The following is a 27,356-nucleotide window of genomic DNA, read 5'->3' as shown; positions in this document are numbered from 1 at the left end:
CAAATAATCCGGTCAAAAAATGGGCAGAGACATGAACAGACACGTCTTCAGAGAAGACATACAAATGCCTAACCTACACATGAAAAAGCATTCGTCATTTTTAGCCATCAGGGAAATTGAAATCAAAACCACATTGAGATACCACCTTACACCAGTTAGAATGGCAAAAATTGGCAATACAAGAAACAACAAATGTTGGAGATGCTATGTAGAAAGGGGAACCCTCTTACACTGTTGGCGGGAATGTGGGTTGATACAGTCACTTTGGAAAACAGTGTGGCAGTTTCTCAAAAAATTAAAAATAGAGCTAACATATGACCCAGCAATTGCACTACTGTGTATTTACTTCAGAGATACAGATATAGTGAAAAGAAGGACCACATGCACTCCAGTGTTCATAGCAGCAATGTCCACAATAGCCAAAATGTGGAAAGACCCAAGATGCCCTTCAACAGACTGATGGATAAAGAAGATATGGTCCACATATACAATGGAATGTTATTCAGCCATCAGAAAGGATGAATACCCAACTTTTGCATCAACGTGGATGGGACTGGAAGAAATTATGCTGAGTGAAATAAGTCAAGCAGAGAGAGTCACGTATCACATGGTTTCACTTGTGGAACACAAGGAATAACATGGAGGACATTAAAAGAAGGAAGGGGAAAATGAAGGGGGAAAATTGGAGGGGGAGATGAACCATGAGGGACTATGGACTCTGGGAAACAAACTGAGGGTTTCAGAGGGGAAGGGGTTGAGGGATGTGTGAGCCTGGTGATGGGTATTAAGGAGGGCATGTATTACATGGAGCACTATGTGTTAGACAAAAATAATGAATCATGGAACACTACATCAAAAACTAATGGTGTGTTCTATGGAGGCTAACATAACATTAAAAAAAAGAAGAAGAAGAATTGCAGGGATGATATATAATAGACAAATTATGGAAACAGCTCAAATGTCCATCAACTGATGAATGGATAAAGAAGAGGTAGTATGTGTGCATGTGTGTGTGTGTGTGTGTGTGTACATGTATTTACATATATATGGTATAAAAAAAGACCATACATATATATGGTATAAACCTGTACTCCAGAGCCCATATATATACATGTATGTACACACACTTTCTCTCTCACACAATGGAATACTGCTCAGCCATAAAAAAGAATGAAATCGTGCCATTTGCAATGATGTTGATGGAGCTGGAGGGTATTATGCTAAGTGAAATAAATCAGTCATTGAAAGACAAATACCATATAATTTTACTCATATGTGGAAGAAACAAAACAGATGAATATAAGGGAAAGAATAAAAGGGAGAGGGAGGCAAACCATAAGAGAGACTCTGAACTATAGACAACAAACTGAGGGTTGCTAGAGGGGTGGTGGGGATTAGTTAAATGAGGAGATGAGGATTAAGGAGGGCACTTGCTGTGGTGAGCACTAGGTTTTACATGCGACTGAAGAATCTCTAAATTCAACCCCTAAAGTAAATATTATATAATATGTTACCTCGCTAGAATTTAAATAAAAACTTGAAATAAAAAAAGAATTACAAGGCTATTTGTTATTTCTGAGGTTTATAAATTTCCTTTTATCTCTTTCCATAGACAGCTGATATATTTCTGATGTCTTTCAAATTTTCTATATCGCAGAACATAAAAGACAACTTGCAACAAATCTCAGGTCGGATTGACATCATACACAATAAGAAGACACCAGCATTGCACAGTGCCACCCCAGCAGAAAGGGCAAAGCTCCAGGAAGCTCTCTCACGGCTTGATGTCCAATGGGAAAGAGTTAACAAAATATACAAGGACCGACAAGGGTAGGTAACACTTTTATTTTCCTAAATCACTATACCTGTTTTCAGAGAAAACTCTGAAGTTCATTTCAGTGTTCTCCATGGAAAGGTAGGGAGGAAGAAAGGAAGTATTATTATCATTGGGAAAAGGTAAGTGAAGTGAGAATCAATAATGGTGAACAGACTAATAAGCTGAATTCTAGAAATTATTCTGTTTCACGTAATGTCAAATAGGTTTTGTCATTTATTGAGGTGGCTCAAACAACTGTACAGTATGAAGTGCATATCTTCGGTCAAATCTGTGTCCTATATATTTATAGCAAACTGATATTTAGATTAATATGTTTGAAATATAAGCTATCAGTGAAAAGTTGATTTTCACTTACCGGTTGTATTTTGAAGGTTTTGTCATTTAACTGAGGTGGATTAAACAACTGTACAGTATAAAATGCGTCTCTTTGGTCAGATCTGTGTCCTATATATTTATAGCAAATTGATATTTAGATTAATATGTTTGAAATATAAGCTATCGGCAAAAAGTTGATATTCACTTACCAGTTCTATTTTGTTTTAGATTACCAGTTCTATTTTGAAGGTGATATATAACATTTTGCAGTCCCCTTACTCTTTTTGCTATGAGTAATTTGTTGATTTAAAATAATTTTTCAGGGCTTGCCTTAATTAACATACCTAGCTTGTAACCACATTTTCAAAAATTCACATATTCTTTAGCCTCACACCACAAGAAGGTAGAATATTGTTTTCTTTTCCTATTTTAGGTTAAAAGTAATGGAGTTCTAATGATTTAAAACAATTTGTTTTAAAGATTGTACTTTTAAAGATTTACAGTGTTCTTTATTATTCTCAAAGAAAACCATTTTTAATAATTACAGGGGACCTCCCTCTTAACTGTCTTATCTGTCCATTTCTAAATATCCTTACTTCTATTTTAGTTCTTTATTTACTATAGTAAGTTTCTAAACTAATACTTACAGCAGAAATCTCCATTAATTCTAATAATCATCCCCATTTTGTTCCCAATTATCTTTCATCCAGGGTTGTTTTTCTAAGGTCTAAGAACTTCAGTACCATTATCTCATTCTTGTTAGAATTAAGTCCAGATTCCTTTACTGGGCATTTAAGGCCTTCACATGACCATCGTCCTTTTGTTCAGTCTAATGACTTATCAGTCCCTGCCTGTCCTACAACCTCTCCAAAGTCTGTTCTACCAAAACTCCTTTGAGCCAGTAAGAATGGCTATATTGGTATTGTTTTCATATGTGATTCATGTATGACCGTGTATTACTCAGTCATTACCATAATATGGTGGTATAAAGCTATATTCCAGAACCCAGTGACATAAAACAAAAAGGATTTATTTTCATGATCATAGGTCTTTAAGTTACCTGTGGTTTGGCTGACTAAGGCTGGGCTCATGGGCAGCTGTTTCAAGCTATAGGATAGCTGAGGCAGGCTCTGAGATATGTGTCAGGTTAAGGTCTGCTCTGTCTCTTTCTCCTGAGCCTAAAATGCAGGGTCAGTGGCATTCTCTTCTCATGACAGGTCTCCAGACCATAAACCAGATGTAAAACTCCTTTGTGGACCTGTACTTATGGGCACTTCTGGCCTGGGCCCACATTAAATTCACTCTTATTCCACTGGCCAGAAAAAGCCTGACATCAATAGAGGGGCAAAATAGTCTCTTCTTACAGTGAAAGGGGAAGAAGAGTGACTACCTGTTGAAAAAAATAATCCAAACTATTGTTGATATTTAATAATTAATAATAAAGAAATGTTTACAGCTAGAAATGACCTTAGTGATTTTGCCCTACTTCATTGTTTTACAGAGGAGACTAAATTACAAAGATATTAAATGACTTACCCAAATACATACTAAATGGCACATCTGCATATTTCCATTTCACCAAAAATATTTAGCTCTAATAGGTTTGCATAGTGTATACTCACAATACGTTACAGATATGAGAAAATGCATTAGACTCTTGACATTCCTAAGGCATAGGTTCTGAGACCATCGTTAATCACCAAATTCATGAATGCTATAATAGAAAAACTCACCTGTATTAAATGTCATAAAGTAAAACAGACATTACTTTTTAGGTGAGGAGAAGTAAAGAATTAAAAGCCAGACTTATCTGTGACTGCTCACTCATTATCTAAGAGACCTGCGTTCATACCTTGTCTTCCTGTAAACAGAATTTCAACATGTGTCTTAGTAATGTTGCAAATCTCCAAAATACTAAAAGTGGATTTTTATCCCTGTGGGAACACAAACAGTAAACACAATGAACATTTAATTCATGAATCCTGTGTATCTATGTCCTGATCCATGTATATGGATAGATGCACACATATGTAAAATAAATATTTAAGATTTGGGGAAATTAACATTGCTGCTAAATTCTGTTTTTATCTAATTCTTGGTGGGTACTCACTGCTTTCAAAAGATACCTGCAGAAAACATGTGAACATAAAGAGATAATCAACCTAAGATCCACCTAGTATTAGAGAAACATATTCCATTCTTTCTTTCAACAAACATTTAAGGAGTGCCAGATACTCTGTTGTCTTTACTTACTTTCTTTTTTTAAAGATTTTATTTGACAGACAGAGATCACAAGTAGGCAGAGAGGCAGACAGAGAGAGAGGAGGAAACAGACTCCCTGCCGAGCAGAGAGCCCAATGTGGGGCTCGATCCCAGGACCCTGGGATCATGACCAGAGCTGAAGGCAGAAGCTTTAACCCACTGAGCCACCCAGGCACCCTTCACTTTCTTTCTGACACCAGCTTTACTATTCCTTAAATGGTTAATGAATTTGCGCCATTTTCAGGAAATTACTCCCCAAGCCTAAGAGGACAGCACAGTTCAAATGAGATAATAAAAATGAAAGCAGTTTCTAGACTACACATTGCTGTACAGCCATAAGATGGCATTATTGTGTAGCAACACAGTTCTTATCTGACATCAAGTAAGTGATTTTTTAAAAAATCACTATTCCTTTTTGGAATCCTATTTAGTCACATACTTTGGGATAGCTCACCTATACACATAAGTAGTTAAATTCAAGGTGATTCTGAGCTTTAGATCTGATGTAAAGAGGACATGAGAGTAAGAGTAGTGATTCTTACAATAGTGAATTTTTAGAGCAAAATGAAGTGTCAAAAAATGGGGAAAGAAGGGTGAGAACATTAAAAAAAATCAAATGCCATTACCAGTGATATTCCAGAAGATAATAAATAGGAAGATAGTAAGATAGTGCTACAGACAAGAAGCCAGATGCGAAGAAAACACATATTTTGTGAGTCCATTTATAAAAAAACTCAAAAAGAGGCATATTGGGGAGTTAACGGACAGATATAGTTGTTACCTTTATGAAGAGTAGTGATTAACAAGGGCAGATCTCTTGATCTGGATGTTGTTAGCATTGATATATTTCTGTTAAGAAAGTTTATGTAATTATGCACTTATGATTTGTACTCTTCTCTGTGTATGCTATACTTGAATAAATTTTACACTTAAATTTTTAAAAAAATACATAAATTCTTTTTTTAAGTACAAGAAGGACCTAACCTCAAAATTAAAAAAAAAAAAGTGTATCTTACAGAAGAGCATGTTATGTTGTTGTACTTTTGGCATTTCACCATGGAACCCGAACATTTTCTAATTGACCAGTACCTACTCTCAGATAAGTGTGTGGGCACTACGGCTCTAGAGAAAGTTTTTCCAATGTTACCACCATCATGCTGGGACCACAGGGCCACATGTTGATAGGATGCTGGGGGTTAGAGAGCAGGAAGATGCTTCCCCAGGGATTTCTCCTTTGTTCAATTCCCTTAGTGCCAAGTCCACAAAACTAAAGCACTCACAGACTCTTGCTGCCATTTGTACTGCATGAAGGAAAATGAGACAATGAAAGAAATGAAAGGGGAGAAAACAGGAATAGAAACCAAAGAAATCTGATTTGAAGAGAAAGTGCCTTAATCATCAATGTATTCAGACTCTAGGGAATGAGCATGTAATTCTGCAAGCCCACTCCTAATGCAAGTTTCTCATAAGCATATTCTCTCTCACTTGTAATTTTTCTACTGAGACATTCAATAAATATTTTTCTCTCATGTCAAGGTGAGGGAAATAACTCCATACTCCTCACAGAGGGAAAGAATAATATAATAATCCTCATGTCATCACCATACAATTTTATCCTCTAAAGTGGAAGCTAGAGGGACAGATGCATATTCTGGGAGCTTTTCCAGAATTGTTTGTTCCTAAATGAGACATTCAGCTATTGCAGCATTACAGCCTCTTCTATTTGTCACAGAGCCATATGTAGTTGGGAAGATACATGATAAGCACATGCAGGATCCTGACGACTCAGGGAAGATTAACACTGCAGCCTTCGAATTAGTCTCTACTAAATGTAAAGAATTTCATGCAAGATTGGATCTTCATATTCCCCTTCTCCCCCCAGGTATAGGTATACATACTAATACATGATTCTACTGGTGGTTTTTGAACTTGGGAGAATTAAGGAGAGTTTAAAAAAACCCTAAACATGGGAAAGTCTTTTTGTATCTTATTCCAGAATCAATTTTGTACGGACCAGGGAAAGAATTCTCATGCATTCATTCATGGGACTGATATAGATAAAGATGTGTTAAATTGAAGAAGTGAAATTTTCTACTTGTAGCCCACTTTCTTTCCACTGTTGAGACCATGATGTATGGGGAAGGCTTCTGTTTTAGTTCTTCACATCAAGATCTTTTTTTTTTAAAGATTTTATTTATTTATTTGACAGAGAGAGATCATAAGTAGGCAGAGAGGCAGGCAGAGAGAGTGAGAGGGAAGCAGGCTCCCTGCCGAGCAGAGAGCCCGACGCGGGACTCGATATCAGGACCCTGAGATCATGACCTGAGCCGAAGGCAGCAGCTTAAACCACTGAGCCACCCAGGCGCCCCAACACATCAAGATCTTTTTTAAAAAAATCCTTATTTATTAAGTCTTTGATTTGACAGAATTCATTTTTAAAACTTAGTTATCTATGTAAAGACAATAACACATTATTTATCTCTCCATATGTTTCAGAAAATATTCCTATTCATAGATACATAGGCACATTCACCAATTTACCTAAGCATTTTAGAAATATTTTTTAAATATTTTAAAGTATACTGTTAACCTTCAAGCTTTCCCAAGTTAAGTATCTTGTTTGCTATCTGCTTTGTCTACATTGATTTTTCTGATTTATTTTATTAGGTCCTGGATACCAAAAATCATGTCAATTTTGCTTGCCTGTATGATGCCCAGTACAGCACATGTGATTAATAAATACTTTTTGAAGATAATGATGATGATGAAACTATAATTTGACAGCACTGACATTTCATATATGCCAGAAATAGATCATCAGAATTTTAAGAAAGGCAACTTTCTTCCTGCCCAATCATTTTCTGTAGTTACCATCCAGCACACGTCACCTCTACACTGTCTCCTCTGCCCTCTGTTCTCTCTTGTGTATTTTAGTTTAGGGGCTAACCCTCCTGAATATCACCTTCTCTTTTATGCTGCTCTGTTTGAGTGTTTATATTTCTTCCTGGGCTCTGTAGAGTCTAAACCAATCCCTGCATATTGTGAATATCTTTCACTGTCCAGTTGTTGCACTTTGCACAGCACCGAGAGGGCAATTTCAAGCCCAATAGAGTAGGTTTTGTTTCCACTCCGCAGCCCGAAATGAAGTGTATGATTTGACTGCTGATGCCAGTTACATGGAGGTTTTACCACCAGAGACAAACTTTAAGCCACAAAGGATTAATCCTGTATAGTTGGTGTTCAGAGGTATTTAATGTCCATGCATTCCTACGTACCAGTCTCATTAAAACAAACTAATTATCAACAAACTATACCCTTATCTCATAATTTTTATTTTGAAACTCTGTTTAAAACATGAATCATTCAGTACTGTGTACCATTTGAATTAAATACCTAAACTAGCCCTTGATTGTAGATTTCCATTCTTTAAGCTTTTCTTTAAATTCTAGTTAGTTAACATACAGTATAATATTCCCTTGCTTACTTATAACCTCTTCTGAATTCTTCTTTGTTGGCAACAGTTGGCAAGGGGATTGAATGGAGGAGATCTGTTGTAATTATTTAAGGAAAGGGCTTTTTGAAATGCATTAAATATAAGTCTGTTTCTACCTATCAGCTTCTCTTCTGTATATTCCTATTGCTATTTCAAAGCACTCCAGAGTTGCAGAGTGATTTGCTTTTTGTAATAGTCATTTCATACAGGATCATTTGCCTTATATCTTCAACATTTTCAGATTCATATAAATCTTTACAGTTCACATCAAGGTTAGTTTAAAACTTGCTTCAAATAAGAAATTGACTAGATATAAAATTCATATAATCTTAGAGCTAACCATAGATCAATATCCTGAATCTTTTTCTCAAAGTAATTGAACATTTTTGTTTTCCAGGATAGCTGTATACACACATTTCCATTCTTCCCCATAGATGATTCTATTTCTTCAGTGTACAGGGGCTATAGTTGGCTTCTTTGTTATCTAAATAAACTTGTATTTTCATTACTGTCAAAGGGAAAGGGTTCTAATATAGAAACCAATTTTATGACTATAGGACTAGCCTCATTTTGGAAATAAGGCCACTATTTAACTTTACTTGTTGTGTGTTTCTTGGCTTTGTTATATCACGCATTTCCCTTCTCTAAATATACATTTTTTTCCCTTCTAAATGGAATAGACAAGTTTTGGAAGAAAGCAAAACTGTGCTAAATGTAATCTTTCCAGAAAGTCTCTTTATCAGTTAGAGTTTGTTTTGGCTTCACTAAGACAGAAGCATTTTTTTTCTCCTTAAAAATGTAGGATTGGGACACCTGGGTGGCTCAGTGGGTTAAGCCGCTGCCTTCGGATCAGGTCATGATCTCAGGGTCCTGGGATCGAATTCCGCATGGAGCAGAGAGCCTGCTTCCCTTCCTCTCTCTCTGTCTGCCTCTCTTGTGATTTCTCTCTGTCAAATAAATAAATAAAATCTTTTAAAAAAATGTAGGATTATGCAGTCAAGGCAGGTATAATGGCTCTGCTCATTCCTGATTTCTGCTCAGCTATTCTTACGTGGTGGGCTCTCCTCCACAGGTTGCAAGATGGAGTTCCCACCACTTCTACATTCCAAGAAGGAAGATGGGAGAAGGGAGAAAGAGTGGCAAAGTGTGCATACTAATTGTCTATTAATAAAGGGTCTTGGTTGGGAGCTGCAACATTTTGGTTATACTCCTTTAAGCAGAAGTCAGTCACACGACCACACCCAAGCTGCAAGGGAGGCTGGGAAATGTTACATTTATTCCTGAGTGCTAAGTGTTCTACCAAAAAAGTGTACTCTTATGGAAAAGCAGGAAAATTAATATTTGAAGAGAACTAACAGTCTCTTCAACAGTTTCTGCAGAAGTCTATTTTGTTTTTTAAGCAGCCCTAAGAAATATGTAAAATGGGTGGCTAAGTCTATCTCCTTCCCCTACTCTTTTATCATTTTATGAACTCTGATTTTGGTAATATCTCACTTTGGCTTCCTGAATTCTGCTAAAATAAACATAGAAGTTTTACATAATTGTCAGTACTTGCTTATTCTATCCCTCCATGTTCCCAAAACATTTTCTCATTAATCAATTTTTGTCTGACTTTCCCCCTCTTTTCCAACAAAGCCATGACTTAGCCAAGGAGAGAGATGCATAACTTCATTGCCATAGTGCTCCTGGAGTATATATTCCATGACTTTGACTGTAGTTGGGTCATTCACAGATTATAGCAGTTTAGATTACTAACACCAAGAATGACCACTAAAAAAATAAGGATCTAATATCAAAGCAGAAATTATGACAGTGAACTGAAATTTTAGGACATCTCCTTTTCTGAGCATGTGAGATGAGCCTTGTGTAAGATTCAAGACTTTTTTTTAGCCACACCTATGTGCGAGGCATGCATTCAATGTTTTATATATAAGATTGCATCATCAGGAGAACTTCTTTTACAGATGAGGCACTTGAGATTTAGAGGGAATAAGTCATTGTCTCAAGTATCCATAGGAAGAATATGCCAGAGCCTGTTTTTTGACTCAAGTTATGAACTCTCGTCTGCTGCGTTCCTTGTCTTTTATACATTTCACATAGGATTTCTTGTCTTTCTTGTGCTTATCGATTGTTTTCTTCCAGAGGTCATTCTTCAGTAGCAGTAAGAGGGATACATATAAAAACTTTTTAAAGCCCTTGTCTCTGAAACCACGGTGCTTTAAAGAGATATTTAATATTTTGAAGGTAGTATCTTCATATTCATTATCTGTAGAGAAATAGATTGTGATTCTATAAGATGCTTGGCAAAACCAAGTGGTAAAGGATCTTCTCAAGTGATTGAGAAACACTAAAACTTGTTTTTTGGCAAAGCCCTACTCATTATTCAGGACCCAGTGCAAATGCTACCATTTGGAATATTTTGCTGGTCTCAGTTATTCCAGTCCTTGTGTTCCTAGAACTCTCTGTTTATATAGTTTCCTTATTGGTGCTTACCATGAATTTTTTTTTCATTTTATTTATTTTTTCAGCGTAACAGTATTCATTCTTTTTGCACAACACCCAGTGCTCCATGCAAAACGTGCCCTCCCCATTACCCACCACCTGTTCCCCCAACCTCCCACCCCTGACCCTTCAAAACCCTCAGGTTGCCCCAACCTCCCACCCCTGACCCTTCAAAACCCTCAGGTTGTTTTTCAGAGTCCATAGTCTCTTATGGTTCGCCTCTCCTCCCCAATGTCCATAGCCCGCTCCCCCTCTCCCAATCCCACCTCCCCCCAGCAACCCCCAGTTTGTTTTGTGAGATTAAGAGTCATTTATGGTTTGTCTCCCTCCCAATCCCATCTTGTTTCATTGATTCTTCTCCTATCCCCCTACCCCCCCATGTTGCTTCTCCATGTCCTCATATCAGGGAGATCATATGATAGTTGTCTTTCTCCGATTGACTTATTTCACTAAGCATGATATGCTCTAGTTCCATCCACGTCGTCGCAAATGGCAAGATTTCATTTCTTTTGATGGCTGCATAGTATTCCATTGTGTATATATACCACATCTTCTTTATCCATTCATCTGTTGATGGACATCTAGGTTCTTTCCATAGTCTGGCTATTGTAGACATTGCTGCTATAAACATTCGGGTACACGTGCCCCTTCGGATCACTATGTTTGTATCTTTAGGGTAAATACCCAGTAGTGCAATTGCTGGGTCATAGGGTAGTTCTATTTTCAACATTTTGAGGAACCTCCATGCTGTTTTCCAGAGTGGTTGCACCAGCTTGCATTCCCACCAACAGTGGAGGAGGGTTCCCCTTTCTCCACATCCTCGCCAGCATCTGTCATTTCCTGACTTGTTAATTTTAGCCATTCTGACTGGTGTGAGGTGATATCTCATTGTGGTTTTGATTTGTATTTCCCTGATGCCGAGTGACGTGGAGCACTTTTTCATGTGTCTGTTGGCCATCTGGATGTCTTCTTTGCAGAAATGTCTGTTCATGTCCTCTGCCCATTTCTTGATTGGATTGTTTGTTCTTTGGGTGTTGAGTTTGCTAAGTTCCTTATAGATTTTGGATACTAGCCCTTTATCTGTAGGACTGGCGGAGAAGTGAATCTAAAACGATGGGAAGATAGACCGTGGGGGGAGGGGCCGGCTCCCGGCAAGCGGCGGAGGAACGGAGCACAAAATCAGGACTTTTAAAAGTCTGTTCCATTGAGGGACATTGCTCCAGGGGCTAAACCGGGGTGAAGCCCACGCGGGGCCAGCGTGGCCCCAGGCCCCGCAGGGTCACAGAAGGATCGGGGGTGTCGGAGTGTCGGAGAGCTCGCAGGTATTAGAACGGAGAAGCCAGCTGCAGAGACAGAGCTGAGGACTGAACTCTCAGCTCGGGGTTACCTTGAACTGGTCGCGGGCTGGGTGAGCTCGGAGCGCGGCTAGAGGCTGGGGATACGGGAGTGATTGGGTGCTGTTCTCTGGGCGCGCACTGAGGAGTGGGGCCCCAGGCTCTCGGCTCCTCCGGGCCGGAGACTGGGAGGCCGCCATTTTCATTCCCGTCCTCCGGAACTCTACGGAAAGCGTTCAGGGAACAGAAGCTCCCAAAAGCGAACCCGAGCCGATTACTTAGTCCGGCTGCCGGTAAGGGCGGTGCAATCCGCCTCGGGCAAAGACACTTGAGAGTCACTACAACAGGCCCCTCCCCCAGAAGATCAACAAAATATCCAGCCAGGACAAAGTTCATCTATCAAGGAGAAAGCAGATTCAATTCCTAAGACAGGAGAGCAATTCCAGAGGAGGAGAAAGCAAAGCACGGAACTCATGGCTTTCTCCCCATGATTCTTTAGTCTTGCGGCTACTTCAATTTTTTTTTCTTTTTTCAATTTTTTTTTCTTTTTTCAATTTTTTTTTCTTTTTTCTTTTTTCTTCTTCTGCTAAATTTTTTAAAACTTTTACCCTTTTCTTTTTTAACATTTTTTGACTAGTTCATCTAAATATATATATTTTTTCTTTCTTTTTTATATTTTTTTATTTGTTTTATTTTTAAAATTTTTTTCTTTCTTTTTTTTTTCTTTTTTTTTCAGAAGCTGTATTATCCCCTTTCTCCCCCCCACAATTTGGGGTCTCTTCTGATTTGGTTACAGCGCATTTTTCCGGGGTCTTTGCCACCCTTTTAGTAGTTTATTTGTTCCTTCATATCCTCTTATCTGGACAAAATGACAAGGTGGAAAAAATCACCACAAAGAAAAGAACAAGAGACAGTACCGAAGGCTAGGGACCTAATTAACACAGACATGGGTAATATGTCAGATCAAGAGTTCAGAATGACGATTCTGAACATTCTAGCCGGGCTCGAAAAAGGCATGGAAGATATTAGAGAAACCCTCTCTGGAGATATTAAAGCCCTTTCTGGAGAAATTAAAGAACTAAAATCTAAGCAAGTTGAAATCAAAAAAGCTATTAATGAGGTGCAATCAAAAATGGAGGCTCTCACTGCTAGGATCAATGAGGCAGAAGAAAGAATTAGTGATATAGAAGACCAAATGACAGAGAATAAGGAAGCCGAGCAAAAGAGGGACAAACAGCTACTGGACCATGAGGGGAGAATTCGAGAGATAAGCTTACCATAAATTTAAAAGTCTTACATCACTGTGCGCAACTCTGTACCATCCAATAGAGTTTTTGTTACTATAGAGCAGCAGAAACTGTGCCATACACTTCCTGTCACCCCTAAGCCAAACACAGTATAATTTTATGGTAGCTCCTCAATACATTATTTTTTTTTTAATTGAGGAGACCTGACATGTAAATGACAGACTGCTCACTCAAAATAAGGTTCTTGTTTCTTTGGTTAACAAGAACTTCATTCCCATTATGGTTCATTCAACCAAATATTTATGTAGTGTAAATTTCCTCATATTTACTTTCAATTTTCCATAATAATACTGAATTATGACTTTGAAGTATAGATATAGCAATATATGATTAATATGAAGACTTGATATGTTCTTTATGGTATGTGAGAAAAGTGAACAGTCTCTCATAAGGAAAAATATACCCGTTACCCACTAAAGTCTACATAATTTCCTGGTGGAAGACAACAAACTTTTTGTTTTCTGACTTACTTGCTTGTTTTAACTTCTACTATTCTGGGGTGTGTGTGTGTGTGTGTGTGTGTGTGTGTGTGTGTGTGAGGTAGGGATTTGTTACCATTATAAAATTCTGATGCCTTAAAAATCTGCTTACTCTGTGACAATTGCAAATTCTTGCCTGTAAGGCAATTTTCACAAGAATTATTTTCTTATTAGTTTTTAGTTTATCCATGGACAGTCTCAAATTCCTCTTGAAAATATCAGTTTCCTCAAGGGAAAGCTGCCCATTACAAGCTAAAAATGTGGTGTTTGAGAGATTTCTGCTTGAAACAAACATTTTAAATTTCTTTGTGGTTTCCCAAAATGGTTAGATACTTAGAAAAATAAACAACAATTTAGATAGGCATTTTCAAATTCTTAATATTTGAATATTTTTTATATTTGTGTTTGTATATTTGAGTAAATTTAAGATATATATATATAGTGAATTTTGTCTGCTTAGTTTCTCTTGCATTTCTTCTTTTCCTTTTTTCTTTCCTTCTATTTGTCTTTCCCTAATATTCAAAGATAATGCTAAAAACTAAGCATTGTTTTTGAAGTAATTCTGAGGTAATCAGAGATATAATTTTTATGAGTACCTCGCATAAAATAGTAGCACCACAATTAGGACATAGATGATACTTCACATTTGTCTTATACCTTTTTCCCTATCTCCCAGCAATGTAAGAGTGACCCAAGATAACTGTCTACTGGGCCCTTACTAAAGTTTGCCAGTATTGGTCAGTTGCTGCTGCAATAATTGTGTCTAACAAACACACCTGGAATTAAAAATAAATCATTATTCTCATGTTCCTGGCTACTTTGAGGCAACTCTACTTCAGGGGCTACTTTGAGTCAACTCTACTTCAGCCTTTGGGACTATAGACTGAACGAATACATCTGACCTATTTATTTCATTCTGGGGCCAGACTGGAAGAGCAGTAGATACTTAGGGCATATTCTTCCATGTCAGATTTCAGAACTCTCAGAAGGGCAAGTGGAAACATGTGATACTTTAAAGACCTTGACTTAGAACTGACATGCTATCTCTTCCATTTACACCCAATGGTCAAAGCAAGTTACAAGGCAAGCCCAAATTCTAGTAGAGGAATAAACACTGCTCACCATGAAGCCATTCCAAGAGTGACGGTACATAATTCTTCTACAGAATAGAATTAGGAATAACAATTTAAAATATTGCACTACTCTAGTAGATTATTATAGCATCCGTTAAGCATTTTTGATGGTGTGCATATAATTTTCTGAGAATACCCAACTTGTTGATTCCACTTGAAAATGTATCCTGAATCCACTTTTTTGGCAGGTTTCATCTCTAATCCAATAGTTTGGATAACTTTTATTTTGCAAAAACAAACAAACAAAAAACACAAATCCTCTTTTAATATTATGAAGCAGAAATTTCAAGACCCTTGAAAAGATAGAATACTGAAACAAACTTGGAGTCACAGTTTTATTTACCAACTTGAGCGTCTCCTTGTGCTTCAGCACACTTAGAAGTTGGATTTCCAAATAGCATCATGACTTTCCATACCCAGCTGTCTGCTGCTTGAAACTACCATAAGCTGACTATCACGGCTCACAGTATACCCTTGAAGAAGGCCATCTGGTTTATGTCTCTTGGCAAAATTTGTTTAAAAACAAGCAGCTGCATGACAAAGTAAGAAGGAGTCTCTGTCTAGCTGTGGTAAATAAGTAGGTTTGCAATGCACATAATAAAGCATTTTGTAATCCAAGCCAAAATTTCTAAAAGAGAAACACTTTCCTCACAAATAAAAGAAAAATCCACAGAGTTAAATTGCATGAAATGGACTATATCAAATCTATATTTCAGAGGCTTAATATTACGAGAAAAATAAAAGTATTTGTGATTAGATACACCCTTCTGGTAATAACTAGTTTTTGTATACTTATATAGATTCCAGTGATTGGAAATTATTTTTAATTACATTAGAATTCAAATTTCTTAAAGGCCTATTCTTTGAATCATAACATTAGTTGGTATTCAATGAGTTGTTGAATATTCTCTCTTTCCTTCTACTAGGTTGCTGTATATCCCGTTACACTTAGGCTGCCTTAAAAAGCATACAGGCTACATTTTTTTTTCTTAAAGCATGAATTGATTTTTCCTGTTCAGTTAAATATTTTTTTTCTTAATGCCATCTATGAGGTCAGAGTAGCCATGGCTAAGGATTGATTTTAGTGCTAATAAAAAATTTGAGGTTATGAGTGTTGGTTTGGGTTGCTTCTAAAGCAAATCCTGAGACAAAGATTTGAGTTCAGGTTGTTTATACAGGAGGTGATTCTGGAAGCTGTGGTGCAGTAGTGTGGTGGTAAGGATTGGAAGGGAAAGTAGTTTCTGTGGAATATTAGCTAGCCAGTCAATACGGTGGGGGAATGGAGCTTAATTCCATGGAGAAAGGCTGCAAAAGTATAAGACAGGTATGCCTCAGTCACTTTAAGCAAAAGGCATGCATGTGAACTGTGATGTTTATACTCCAGTTCTTATTAGTCATTTTTAAGGGATGCTCATTGTGTCCTGCTTTTTAGTGTAGTGTGTTCTCAGCTTCAAAGAAAGTCCTCAGACTAAGAAGTATAGTTAACAGTGGCTGTTGGACATAGGCCAGGTCACAGTGGAGTGTCAAGAGTGAAGACAGTGCATGAAGGTCAACAGGATCTGCTACACTATGGAGGGGTGGTCTTATTCCACTTAATAAGGGCCACTATACTTCCTCGCCCAGCTGTTCACTTTTCTGCTTATTTGTGCTTTTTCTCTAATTTCTGCAATTCTCTGGATTGTGTCTTACCCTAACCAATAACATGCTGAGGTTTATGTCTGTATTTCTCATTCTTCCTCATTGGCTTGTTTTTTGTTGTTGTTGTTTACTCTTTTACTGATGTTTACCTTTGCCATTTGTCATTACCTTTGTCATTTCTAACTGTGGTTAGGTATTTGAATTATTGAGCCTTATGCTAAGATTTTAATAGGACTTAGTTTTGTTTTTTTTTTAGTGGAATTCATACCAGTTAGAGACACCATTAAAACTAAAAATTAAAGGTCATAGACACAGTCCTGCTTAAGTCAAATTCCTGAATGGCATTAAAGACTTGCATTTTCTATCACCAATAAATAAATTCTTTGGGATTTTTTAAAAAGTGAATTCAGGAAAATTTTAGTTGTATTCCCAGTTTATTCCAAGTCTTCTGCAAATTATCTGACACTATAGTTTCCAGCATCAAAGGACAAATTAAAATCATGCTTACTTTTTTATGGTTGCAGATTTCTTTTTTTTTTTAAAGATTTTATTTATTTATTTGACAGAGAGAGAGATCACAAGTAGACAGAGAGGCAGGTAGAGAGAGAGAGAGGAGGAAGCAGGCTCCCTGCTGAGCAGAGAGCCCGATGCGGGACTCGATCCCAGGACCCTGAGATCATGACCTAAGCCGAAGGCAGCGGCCTAACCCACTGAGCCACCCAGGCGCCCTGGTTGCAGATTTCTTGAAGGCTTCTATTCCTTGTTTGGATAAGCAGACTGCATTCATGGTTTTGGTTAGACGTTCTTTACTCATTCTGACATTTTCAAAGTTAAAGTCCTGGAAGATCAAAAACACAATTCTTTGGATGTCTCTAGAGAAGCCAAGAATAAATTGGTTCTCACTAGAGATGAATGAAGACAAATTTTACTCATTAGTTAATTTTACTTCATGATCAGAATTCTTTGCCACATGAAAATCATTTGGTTTATGAGTAGTAACGTGAAGAGTAATGAGAAAGATTAGAGATCTAGAAGACTTGACTAGATGACAGAAAAAGAAAGAGCAAAACTTTTGAAATATAGAAAGAAGAAAGTTTCAGCGAGACATGAACAAGGCTGGAAGTATTTTAAGTTTGAAGAACACAGAAAATAAGGTAAGTGGAAATAACATAAATGAAGAAGAAAATAAGATAAATGAAAATCCTTCATTTATTGGGAAGAAAGAGGACTGCAATTTGCATGAAGGTTTTTGTTTTGTTTTGTTTCTTCATAAGGAAATACCTGTGGAAAATCTGGGGAATTAGGAAAGCTAGACTTTTATGACTGTTATTTCAAAGGTCACAAAAGAAATTAAATTGTAAGTTGTGTTTAAAAGCATTGGAATCACTTCCAGTCCCATTTTTTCAGGATTTTGTGCACAGCAAGAAAAAAGATCACAGCATAGCTAACGGGGAACATTTAGGTTTTCATTAGTCTCAATATAGACTGCTTCATGGACCCTTTGGATTTGGTGACTTATATCAATCATCAAAGGTGTAACCAATTATTGTATTATAATAATTTAATAATTATTTTATATAACCATTTATTGGTGGGACAGGGTCATATGTTTTCTTGATGTTATATCATAAATAAAGAAAAGGCACTAAGAAATATATGGTTTATGAAGACTACCCTTATCACTCTCATCATTGGCCATAAAATCTGATTCCTTATCTGTGCAGTGCTTCAGTATATCTGCTTTTGCTTCAAAGCACTGTAGTCATAAGAGATGTCTTTTATCAATGATATTTTCCAAAAACTGCTTTATGGGGATAACTGAATATTATAAAATATAATAGACATATAATGTCTTTCATGAAATAGCTCTCTAAATGATTTTCAGGATAACATTTCTGCCCATGATGTCTAAATCTTTGTATCAAATATGGCAAATAGACAGAAGTTAAAAGACTTACCTCACAAATGTTCTATTATTAATAAGGTAATGGAATTTGGAGACAAAAAGGCCAAAGAAAATGCAGTTTAGCCTTAGTAAGGAAACTTAGAAAGTAAAATGGACTGATTATGCTTACTGCCTTTTTTACATACATGTGTTGTTTTTCTACATTAAAGAAATCTATAGACAATGGATTTTCATTCACTTTTTATTCTGCTGAAAGCACTAGTCTCTTAGACTGTATGAGGATAGTTTGGAAGTGAGCTTCATTTACTTTTCTTCCTCTGTCTAATATATAAAATTATTTTTGCAATGAATACCTAAGAGATAGTATAGAGTAGATAGGAGGGCAAGGAAGAATGATTTCAGTTAATGGACCTTGTTGCCCTATGTCTATCATTACATGGAAGATTTCTGCTACCACTCAACATCCTGAGTGGACCTCTTGTAGGGGAAATTTTTCTCTTCTTTCATTTGTGTTCCAGGGCTAAGACATGCATTTCATGTTATTAGGTAGTAACAATGAGTTGAACTTTTCATGAAAAATGTTCTCTTTCATTCTAAAGAAAGAGCTTTCATGGCAATTTCATTTAGTGAAAAGTGACCCCGAAAAAGTTAACATCTAGTTAATTCCATATATGTTAATGGTGTCATTTTAATGAATTTACAAAATAAGAGACCAAATTTTGCCAAGTTCCTGACAGTAACAATAGTAAAATGTAATTTCTATTGGCATGTGTTCACATTATTTTGAAATGGTGGATGGATCTAGTAAGATTGATAACAAAATGTGCCTTCATGTACTAAAATTTAATGACAGTTATTCTTCCAAAGCATGACAGTATCCCTAATAGCTGACATTTTGCAAAATATTCTCTGTTATCTCATGCCAAGTATTCACCGTATCTCTTTCTTGAGTTTTCTTTAAAGACGTATATCCTATATTTTGTTCTGGAAATCTAGCATTAAGATGGACAAGCAATGAATACAAAATGGTTGCTGTTGTGTATAATGAATTTTTAAGAATATTGATAGAAATTTTCATGATGTTATTAAGATGATATCTAAAGAAGGCATGCACTTCTGTTTTCTGCACTTAAGAACACCTGTACCTTAATGAGGCTTCCCAATTCCATGAAGATAGCACCATTATTTTTTATAAGGCCCTCAGGCAAATACATTTCCTGTCCCCTCTTTATTCTTCACTGTACTTCAATTCCACGTCTCAGCATTTACCAAGCTTTGTAGACCCTTCCTTTGCAACTGTTTTCGGGTCCTCACTTTGTTTTCATTCTTCTTGACATCAGTTTTAAGTCAATAGATTCCTTGTAAGAGATCTCTCCCTACCCAAACCCCTATCTATTTTGACAAATTAATCTTTCTAAAGAGTACTACCTGCTTCACATTATCCAGCAAAGAAACCTTCAATGCTTCTCCATTATTTGCCTTGGTTTCAAACTGGTAGCCCCTCGAGAAAGAAATCTGGAGGATATACTTTGCTTGTTGCTTTTTATTGCCTGCAGGGAGCTTTAAAATGCTCTGAAACATGCACTGAAACAGGGTAAGGTTTAGACTGGTCAGTATAACCAATTTAGCACTTATTTCCTTAAATCTTATAAGAGTTAACAGTTTTTTATGTCCTGCATGTCTCCTGAAGGCATTTGATACTATAACCCCCAGCCCAGAGGCTAACATCTAAAATTCATAGCCTAAGATTCACAATCCTAACATAGCTTCTCAAACAATTTCATGAACTCTATAGCTACCTGGAGTTATTTTTATCCAAAATGCCCTTATTATATATTCCTTTGGAATATGATTTTACATATACAAATCCTTCCCACCTATAGCCATTAAGAAGTTTTGGTTATAAGAACCAGTAACAGTCTTCATTTATACTAAGTGAAATTAAATCTGGTGGGCGAAATATTGGAAAATTCACAGAAAGTAAAGAATAACAGCAGCCATGGCCATGAAAGAAGATGCTGAAAACTCAGAGCTCATGGAAAGTTATTTTTAAGGATGCTGATATCAAAATGGCTTAGCTCTAAATCTCTCCTCTCCCTGTTTCTCTTACTGCTAGGTTCTAATTCCTAGTCTAATTAGCCTAAACTAGGTCATTTTACCCTTTATAGAATTTACAGAGGGCTATGGTTAAAAGTCCCCCCCACCCGATTTTGTGTAATGAATGAAGATTACAAAGAAAAAGCAGAGTACCACTAACCAAAAAGTTGAGCTAGTTACAGCAATTAATAATAGCTACCACAATAAACTATACCTTAAGTCTCAGTGATTTAAATGCTTATTTTTTTGCTCATATAAAATCATATAAATAGGCAACTGTCTTCCATACAGTGACTCAGGGACCTAAAATGCTTCCATCTCTGGTTTTCCCTTCTCACAATGTAAATTTCAGAGCCGTTGCCAAAGTAGAACTGAAGAATGGACACTGATGTAGTGCCTCAAACCAGAAGTGAGGCATGACTTTCCTCACATGCCCACTTCTCAGGATTCAGTCATATTAGTCCCAATGCAATCCAAAGGAAGTGTGGGAAACATAAGAGGATCCTGCGAAATTCAGTGAGCACTAATTTCCTCCACCACAGAAGGAACATTGAACATTTTAAAAAGGAAAAATATATCCGATAAATGATGATCCTTCAGTGTCCCACTCAATTCCTACCTTTTCTTTTTTTTTTTTAAAGATTTTATTTATTTGACAGACAAAGATCACAAGTAGGCAGAGGCAGGAAGGGAAGCCAGCTTCCTGCTGAGCAGAGAGCCCAATGCACGGCTTGATCCCAGGACCCTAGGATCATGACCTGAGCTGAAGACAGAGGCTTTAACCCACTGAGCCACCCAGGCACCCAATTCCTACCTTTTCTATCAAGGCTTTCTTAATCAACTCATTAGGAGATGATTTCCAACTCCTTTATTCACCTGGAGCTTTATATTCCACTTATTGATACTGGCTCCTGTTATGATAACTTATAACTACTCCTTATTGCAATTATGATATAAATTCTAGTTGGACAATAATCAAGAGTATTAATTGATTCCTCATAATATCAAAAGCACAGAACAATCTCTGAGGCCAGAGTAGTAATATTTTCTTTGAAACTCTGCCCAACAGAAAGTACATGGAGGGTATTCAATAAAAACATGTTGATTAGTTTTTCAGGCAGATAGCAAATTTCTTACACTATTCTATGTCACTTTATGTTTTGTTGACATTGTGGTCAATGTGACCATAAATTTAATATTATACAATTGTGTTAAAGTTATTTTCAAGTAAAGTGTAACAACTTTATATATATATAAATAAAACTTTATATTTCAAATATTTTAAAATCCATATATTTTATATGAATTTTGTGAATTTTATGAATTTATATGAATTTTATATGACTTATTTTATAATTCATATATTTTATAATTAGTGAATTATATGCATAGTCACAGAAAATTTACAACATAGCAATAAATGACACAAAATGTAGTATTTACATAGAATTCATTCTACAGAAGGTGTTTTACAGAAAAGTTAGCATGCATATGTGCTGAATGTAAAAAACAAATCCTCAAAAATATTTCACACTCTTGGGTGAGATCCAAAAATATTAATCATTGTATGATATGACTGGGCAGAATTTAAATAGCTTTAATTTTAATGAAAGATTTCCTGTGCTATTTGAAATTGAATTTTTCTATTAAGTAATAGAATTTTAAAGCTAAGTAAAGCTACATTGGCAAAGCAAACAAGATTTACTATGTTATCTTAAGTGTATCCTAAATCCTCTTTAATATTGTAGATAAGATATATAAGCCTTTAGTTTCCAACCAGTTCTATCTGTAATAATTTAAAACAAACTCTTAGTTATATCTCACATGATGCCATGTGAACACACAATTTGTAGTACAGTGAAATAATTCCATTGAATTATTTTGGCTATTTGGTACCTGAGACCCATTTCTGAGTCAGTTTTTTTCCCGTTTATTTATGTTGTGGATCTTCTATGATCTTACCTGTGGCTATGTTCAAAGCAGCAAAAAGGGGTCTTTTACTCTGGTGTTTAACATTCCAAAGGTAGTGTATTTTCAGTCATGCATAATACATAGATCTGATATATTTTATAGCTAAATATTTGGAGGCCAAATTATTTCACAATTATATAGCTCAGCCTCTCCAGACTCAGATACTTTCACTTGAAGCAGTTTTTCTACCCTCATCTTCAGTAAAGGAAATATACAACATTGAACTCATATAGAAAATTTATACCTGGATTTTCTATCTGATATAAAGTAGTGATTGGACTTGGTAATTTTCTGATGAGAAAGCAAGATTTACCTGGAACAGTTGAGTCTGGATATTAATATTGGATTAATTTCATTTGAGATTGTGACTTTTGTGTGCCATTCTCTTCCTGGTTTCTCATCTATAGGCTGAGAATAACATTCTGTTCTTTCTATCTCCCTATTTGAGAGATCTTTTAACTTTTTAAAGACTTGTATTCTCTGTAAAACCAAGGAATTGGTAGCATAATTTTATGTAAATTAGTCAACAAATTTTTTTCCATTAAGTGCCAATTAATAAAAATTTAGGCTTTGTGGGTCATTTAGTCTCTGTCATGGCTATTCAACTCTGCCAATTTTGTGCATAAACCACTATACTCAATACATAAATGAATAAATGTGATTTTTTGTAATAAAACTTTGTTTTTACAAACTGGCCCAGCTTCTGAAACAATTAAACATAGAATTCACTTTGAACAAGTCATTTTACTTATGAGCATATATATACACAAAATAACTGAAAGGAGGAACTCAAACAATTATTTGTACACCTATGTTCAGTGCAGCATTATTTGCAATAGCCCAGAGCTGTAAATAATCCTAATGTCCATTGACATCTGAATGCATAAACAAGGTATGGTATATCCTTACAAAGGAAAATAATTCAACTTTAAAAATAAATTAGATTTTGAACATGCTATAACAGTGAATGGAGCTTGAACATATTATGCTCAGTGGAAAAAAAAAAACAAAAAGAAAAGGAAAAGTATTGTATGACTCCATTTAGGTAAGGTATCTAGAGTAATCAAATTCATAAAGAAAGTAAAATGGTGCTTGCTATGACCTGAGGGTAGGGAGAAATGGGAAGTTGTTTAATGCATATGAAGTTTTAGTTTGAGAAGATGAAATAGTTCGGAAAATGAATAATGGTGATAGTTACACATCATTATGAATGTATTTAGTGTCATTGAATTATATGGCTGAAATGGTAAATTCTTTGTTTTTTTTTTAATATTTTCCCACAATTGCAAAAAACCCCATGGGCCTAAATTGCCAACCACCATCTATAATCATATTAATGATCAATAAATGAAGTCACTCTTATTATACTTGATACAGTTAGGATGGTAGCGTAATTCACTACAATGTAATGGAGAGTATCATTGGTGAGTATCCGCCAATTTCCATTTCTATCCTGGGCATGTACAACCTCCATAATATGAATCATGTTATTCTATACTTACATATTTGTGCAACTCCCTGTTCCTTCCTTCTCTTCCATCCCAGACTCTACACACACACACACACACACATACACACACATATATATATGTATATAGATAGATATACACACTGTGAACTCCTCAAGAGTTATGACTGTATCTTTAATACTTGACTCATTGTTTGGCAAATAATAGATACTCAATACATGTAATTAGCAGGGGAATGAACCTATATGTCCTCCTTTCCCTTTTCAACAAGTTTTTGTCTTTATCATACTACTACACAATCTGACATTCTACACATCTTAAACAAGGAAGAGTAAGTAAACTCTGAGAAAATCCTTTGCAGAAAAGCTTTCAGTTTTACATATAAACAGAAAGGAAATGAAGATGAATAATAATGACACAGAGGAGAGAAAATTATATGAGATAAAATCAATTTTAGATTGTTATGAAAAATGAATAATTCCCCAAGGGCAATTAAAAGAAGAGCAGAGGGCCACCTGGGTGGCTCAGTTGGCTAAGGAACTGCCTTTGGCTCAGGTCATGATCCTGGAGTCCCAGGACTGAGTCCCGCATCAAGCTCCCTACTTGGCAGGGAGTCTGCTTCTCCCTCTGTCCCTCTCCTCTCTCATGTTCTCTCTCTCAAATAAATAAGTATAATATTAAAAAAGAAAAAGCAGACGCAGACACAGATGAGTAAGGATGATAAAACAAAGAAAGAGCTGAACATATCAAGGATGTGTGATTCTCATGAAGTGTATCTTTCCAGAATGCTTCCAGGACTCTAAGGCTTAGCACATTCTGCTACCCAACCAAGTTCTGTCACTGACCTTATATATCTTTGTATCCTCAATAAATTTGAATAGCTGAATGTTTCTTGGCCCTACACCTGTAGGGCTTGACTTACTCTCCCTGCTGAGAAAGAAGCCCTTTCAGTCAGTTAAGTCACCATGTAGTAAACAACTTCTATTGTTTCTGGCTTGATGAAGTTCCATCATAAGCTTCCAAGAACCTTAGTCTCTTCAATTTTCCATTTAACTGAAGGTCAGGGTTAGTGATTAATCATTTCTTTTATCTACCTTTTTTTTGGAGTCACATATAATCTCTTAAATTTGCCTGTAAACTCACTATTAAAGACCTGGACAGTGTGTTTTAGCTCTGTAGCTTCAAAACCCACCATGGTGTCTGGAGGATGGTAGGTACAACTCTTTTCCTTCACTTCCCTAACTCTTTATCAGTCATTAGTCCATCAAGAAATATATAAAAATCAAGTTTCAATTATTAGGCATATGCTAGGCATTATAATATTCATTTGTAAGTAATGACACTACCCCTTCTTACTTTTCATCTATCTTTTCATTTATTTATTTAACAAACTATAATTAACTTCTGATTTTTGCTAAGAACCCTGCAGAAACTAACAGAGCAGACATTGCTTTTGCCTTCTTACAGCTTATAGTTAATGAGGGAGACATTTTTAAGGCAGGAGCCATACATGTAAATGTATATTTGTAAGATTCAGTAATTGCTATTATTGGAAATTAGGAGCTATGAGATATTTTAACAAAAAAGCATGCTATAATCTAGAGGATAAGAAGAGATCTCAGTGAGCAAAGGGATTTAGGCAGAGACCTGCAACTGAGAGGAGGATGTGAGGCTACCATATGAACAAAGTCTGGACATGTTGGGAAGAAGCTTGGAATGTTCAAAGATCTGAAAGAAAGCCAATGTGTGGCAAGGACTCAGTTGCATATGTCCTTGTAGCTACAGAGGGGTTATAAATTGTATTCAAGCACAGTGGAAAGCCATTAAAGGTTTCATGCAGGGAAGTGATGTAATCGTTGTTTTTGCTAAAGGTAGTATATTGGAGGGGAACTCCATGGAAACAGAGTAACCACATAGGGCACCATTCCATAGACCAGGTGATGCATGGCTTGTATGACAATGGAAATGGTAATAAGCACACATTTTGGGGATATGCATTTTAGTGGAAGAATTACCAGCAGGGTGTGATAAATTCAGTAGTAGAGTTGAGGGAGAAATAAGTGACAAGGATGACACCTGATCATATTACATAATACAGAAATAGGCAACAGAAAAGGAGAAATAAACGTGGAGACAGAGGTATTCCCAGATTTGTAAATGTTAAATTTAAAATACTAATGGGACATCCACATGGAACATGGAAGAAATACCTGTGATCAACATACAAATGTGAGAGTCATAGACATAAAAATGCTATTTGAAATTATATGAATTGATACAATAAGGGGAGAGTGTAGACAGAAGAGAGGATGGATACAGACAAAACCTTTAATAACTGCAACATGGGGGCGCCTGGGTGGCTCAGTGGGTTAGGCCGCTGCCTTCGGCTCAGGTCATGATCTCAGGTCCTGGGATCGAGTCCCGCATCGGGCTCTCTGCTCGGCGGGGAGCCTGCTTCCCTCTCTCTCTCTCTGCCTGCCTCTCTATCTACCTGTGATCTCTCTCTCAAATAAATAAATAAAATCTTTAAAAAAAAAAACCTGCAACATGAAAACAAACAGCCACTAAGGCAGAAAGAAAACCAGATGGAATTTCATAGAGAAGCTAGTGGACAATAATGGTCCACTGTATAAGCTTAACAGCAATATTATTGCTCATTAGTGTTGAGAACCCATTGGAATGAGTGATCATATGTTGATTGTGAGTGGAGTGCCATCTCATGTACCCTAATTTGTTTAATGTTACAGTCATGTCCAAAGTTACAATCTAGGGGAGTTAACTAAGTTACTAAGAAAATGTTTTGTGTCAGAGGAAACAGAAGTTTAAGAAATTCCTTTTGACCCATGTAGATGGAATACAATAAGGGAAAGAAAAGTAAAAGCAACTAAACTAGGCAAGTAAAGTTTAATAAGAACAAGAGAAAATATTGCTAAGGGGAGTAGGAAGAAGTCTTCAGTAATATTAGCTCAAAAGAGAGTGAAGAAAAGCTGCATTTACCATTTTTATTATGTGTTTATGGAGTAAACATAAAACAAATATCACCATTTTGAAAAGGGATAATGGATTGGAAGGAGAAGAGACAGTGGAATTCTAAAAATAACATATATTTAAATGTTAAAAACACCATGCCACTTAAAATATTCCCACTGAGTTATAGTCAGTAAGAACACTCTCCACTTATTATTGCTGTTATCAGAAAAATAATACATGTTTTCCAAGAACAAAGTAAGGATCCTACTTCTTCTTTCTAGGAAAATGTTTCGGTACTGAATGGCTCAAAATATTTTTGATGCAAAGACTGAGACACTGTCTGCAAAAGAGTTTATGAAGGAACCAAAGAAGCATCATATTGTTCCAAGACTGCAGTCTTTAAGAAGAGAGTACTCAAGGCTAGGTGGCAGCACTTGCAGTAGCATTTCTGAATAGCAGCCCTATTATGATATCCTTATTCCCGTTCTAAAATATTTAGGTCTCGGAGTCAAGAGTCTCTCATGGTTCGTCTCCCTCTCTGACTTCTTTCCTTTCAGTTTTCCCTCCCTTCCTCTGTGCTATTCCTTATATTCCACATATGAGTGAAAGCATGTGATAATTGACTTTCTCTGCTTGACTTATT

At 36.3% G+C, this 27,356-nt stretch overlaps 1 protein-coding gene across 9 annotated transcripts in view; it reads left to right on the top strand.

The window, feature by feature from the left end:
- DMD (dystrophin) overlaps positions 1-27,356 on the top strand; it is a 2,324,635-nt gene that overhangs the window by 1,109,007 nt on the left and 1,188,272 nt on the right. For all 9 annotated transcript variants that reach the window (XM_045994540.1, XM_045994546.1, XM_045994545.1 and 6 more), the window contains one exon: positions 1,658-1,830. In XM_045994540.1, coding sequence (XP_045850496.1) covers positions 1,658-1,830 — 173 coding nt within the window. The remainder of the gene's footprint in view (positions 1-1,657; positions 1,831-27,356) is intronic.

The sequence above is a fragment of the Meles meles genome, chromosome X (genome assembly GCF_922984935.1).
Source record: "Meles meles chromosome X, mMelMel3.1 paternal haplotype, whole genome shotgun sequence".
In the NCBI taxonomy this organism is placed as follows: Eukaryota; Metazoa; Chordata; class Mammalia; order Carnivora; family Mustelidae; genus Meles; species Meles meles.
Note: the sequence above shows the minus strand (reverse complement) of the source record. Positions and strands in the feature narration are given on the sequence as shown.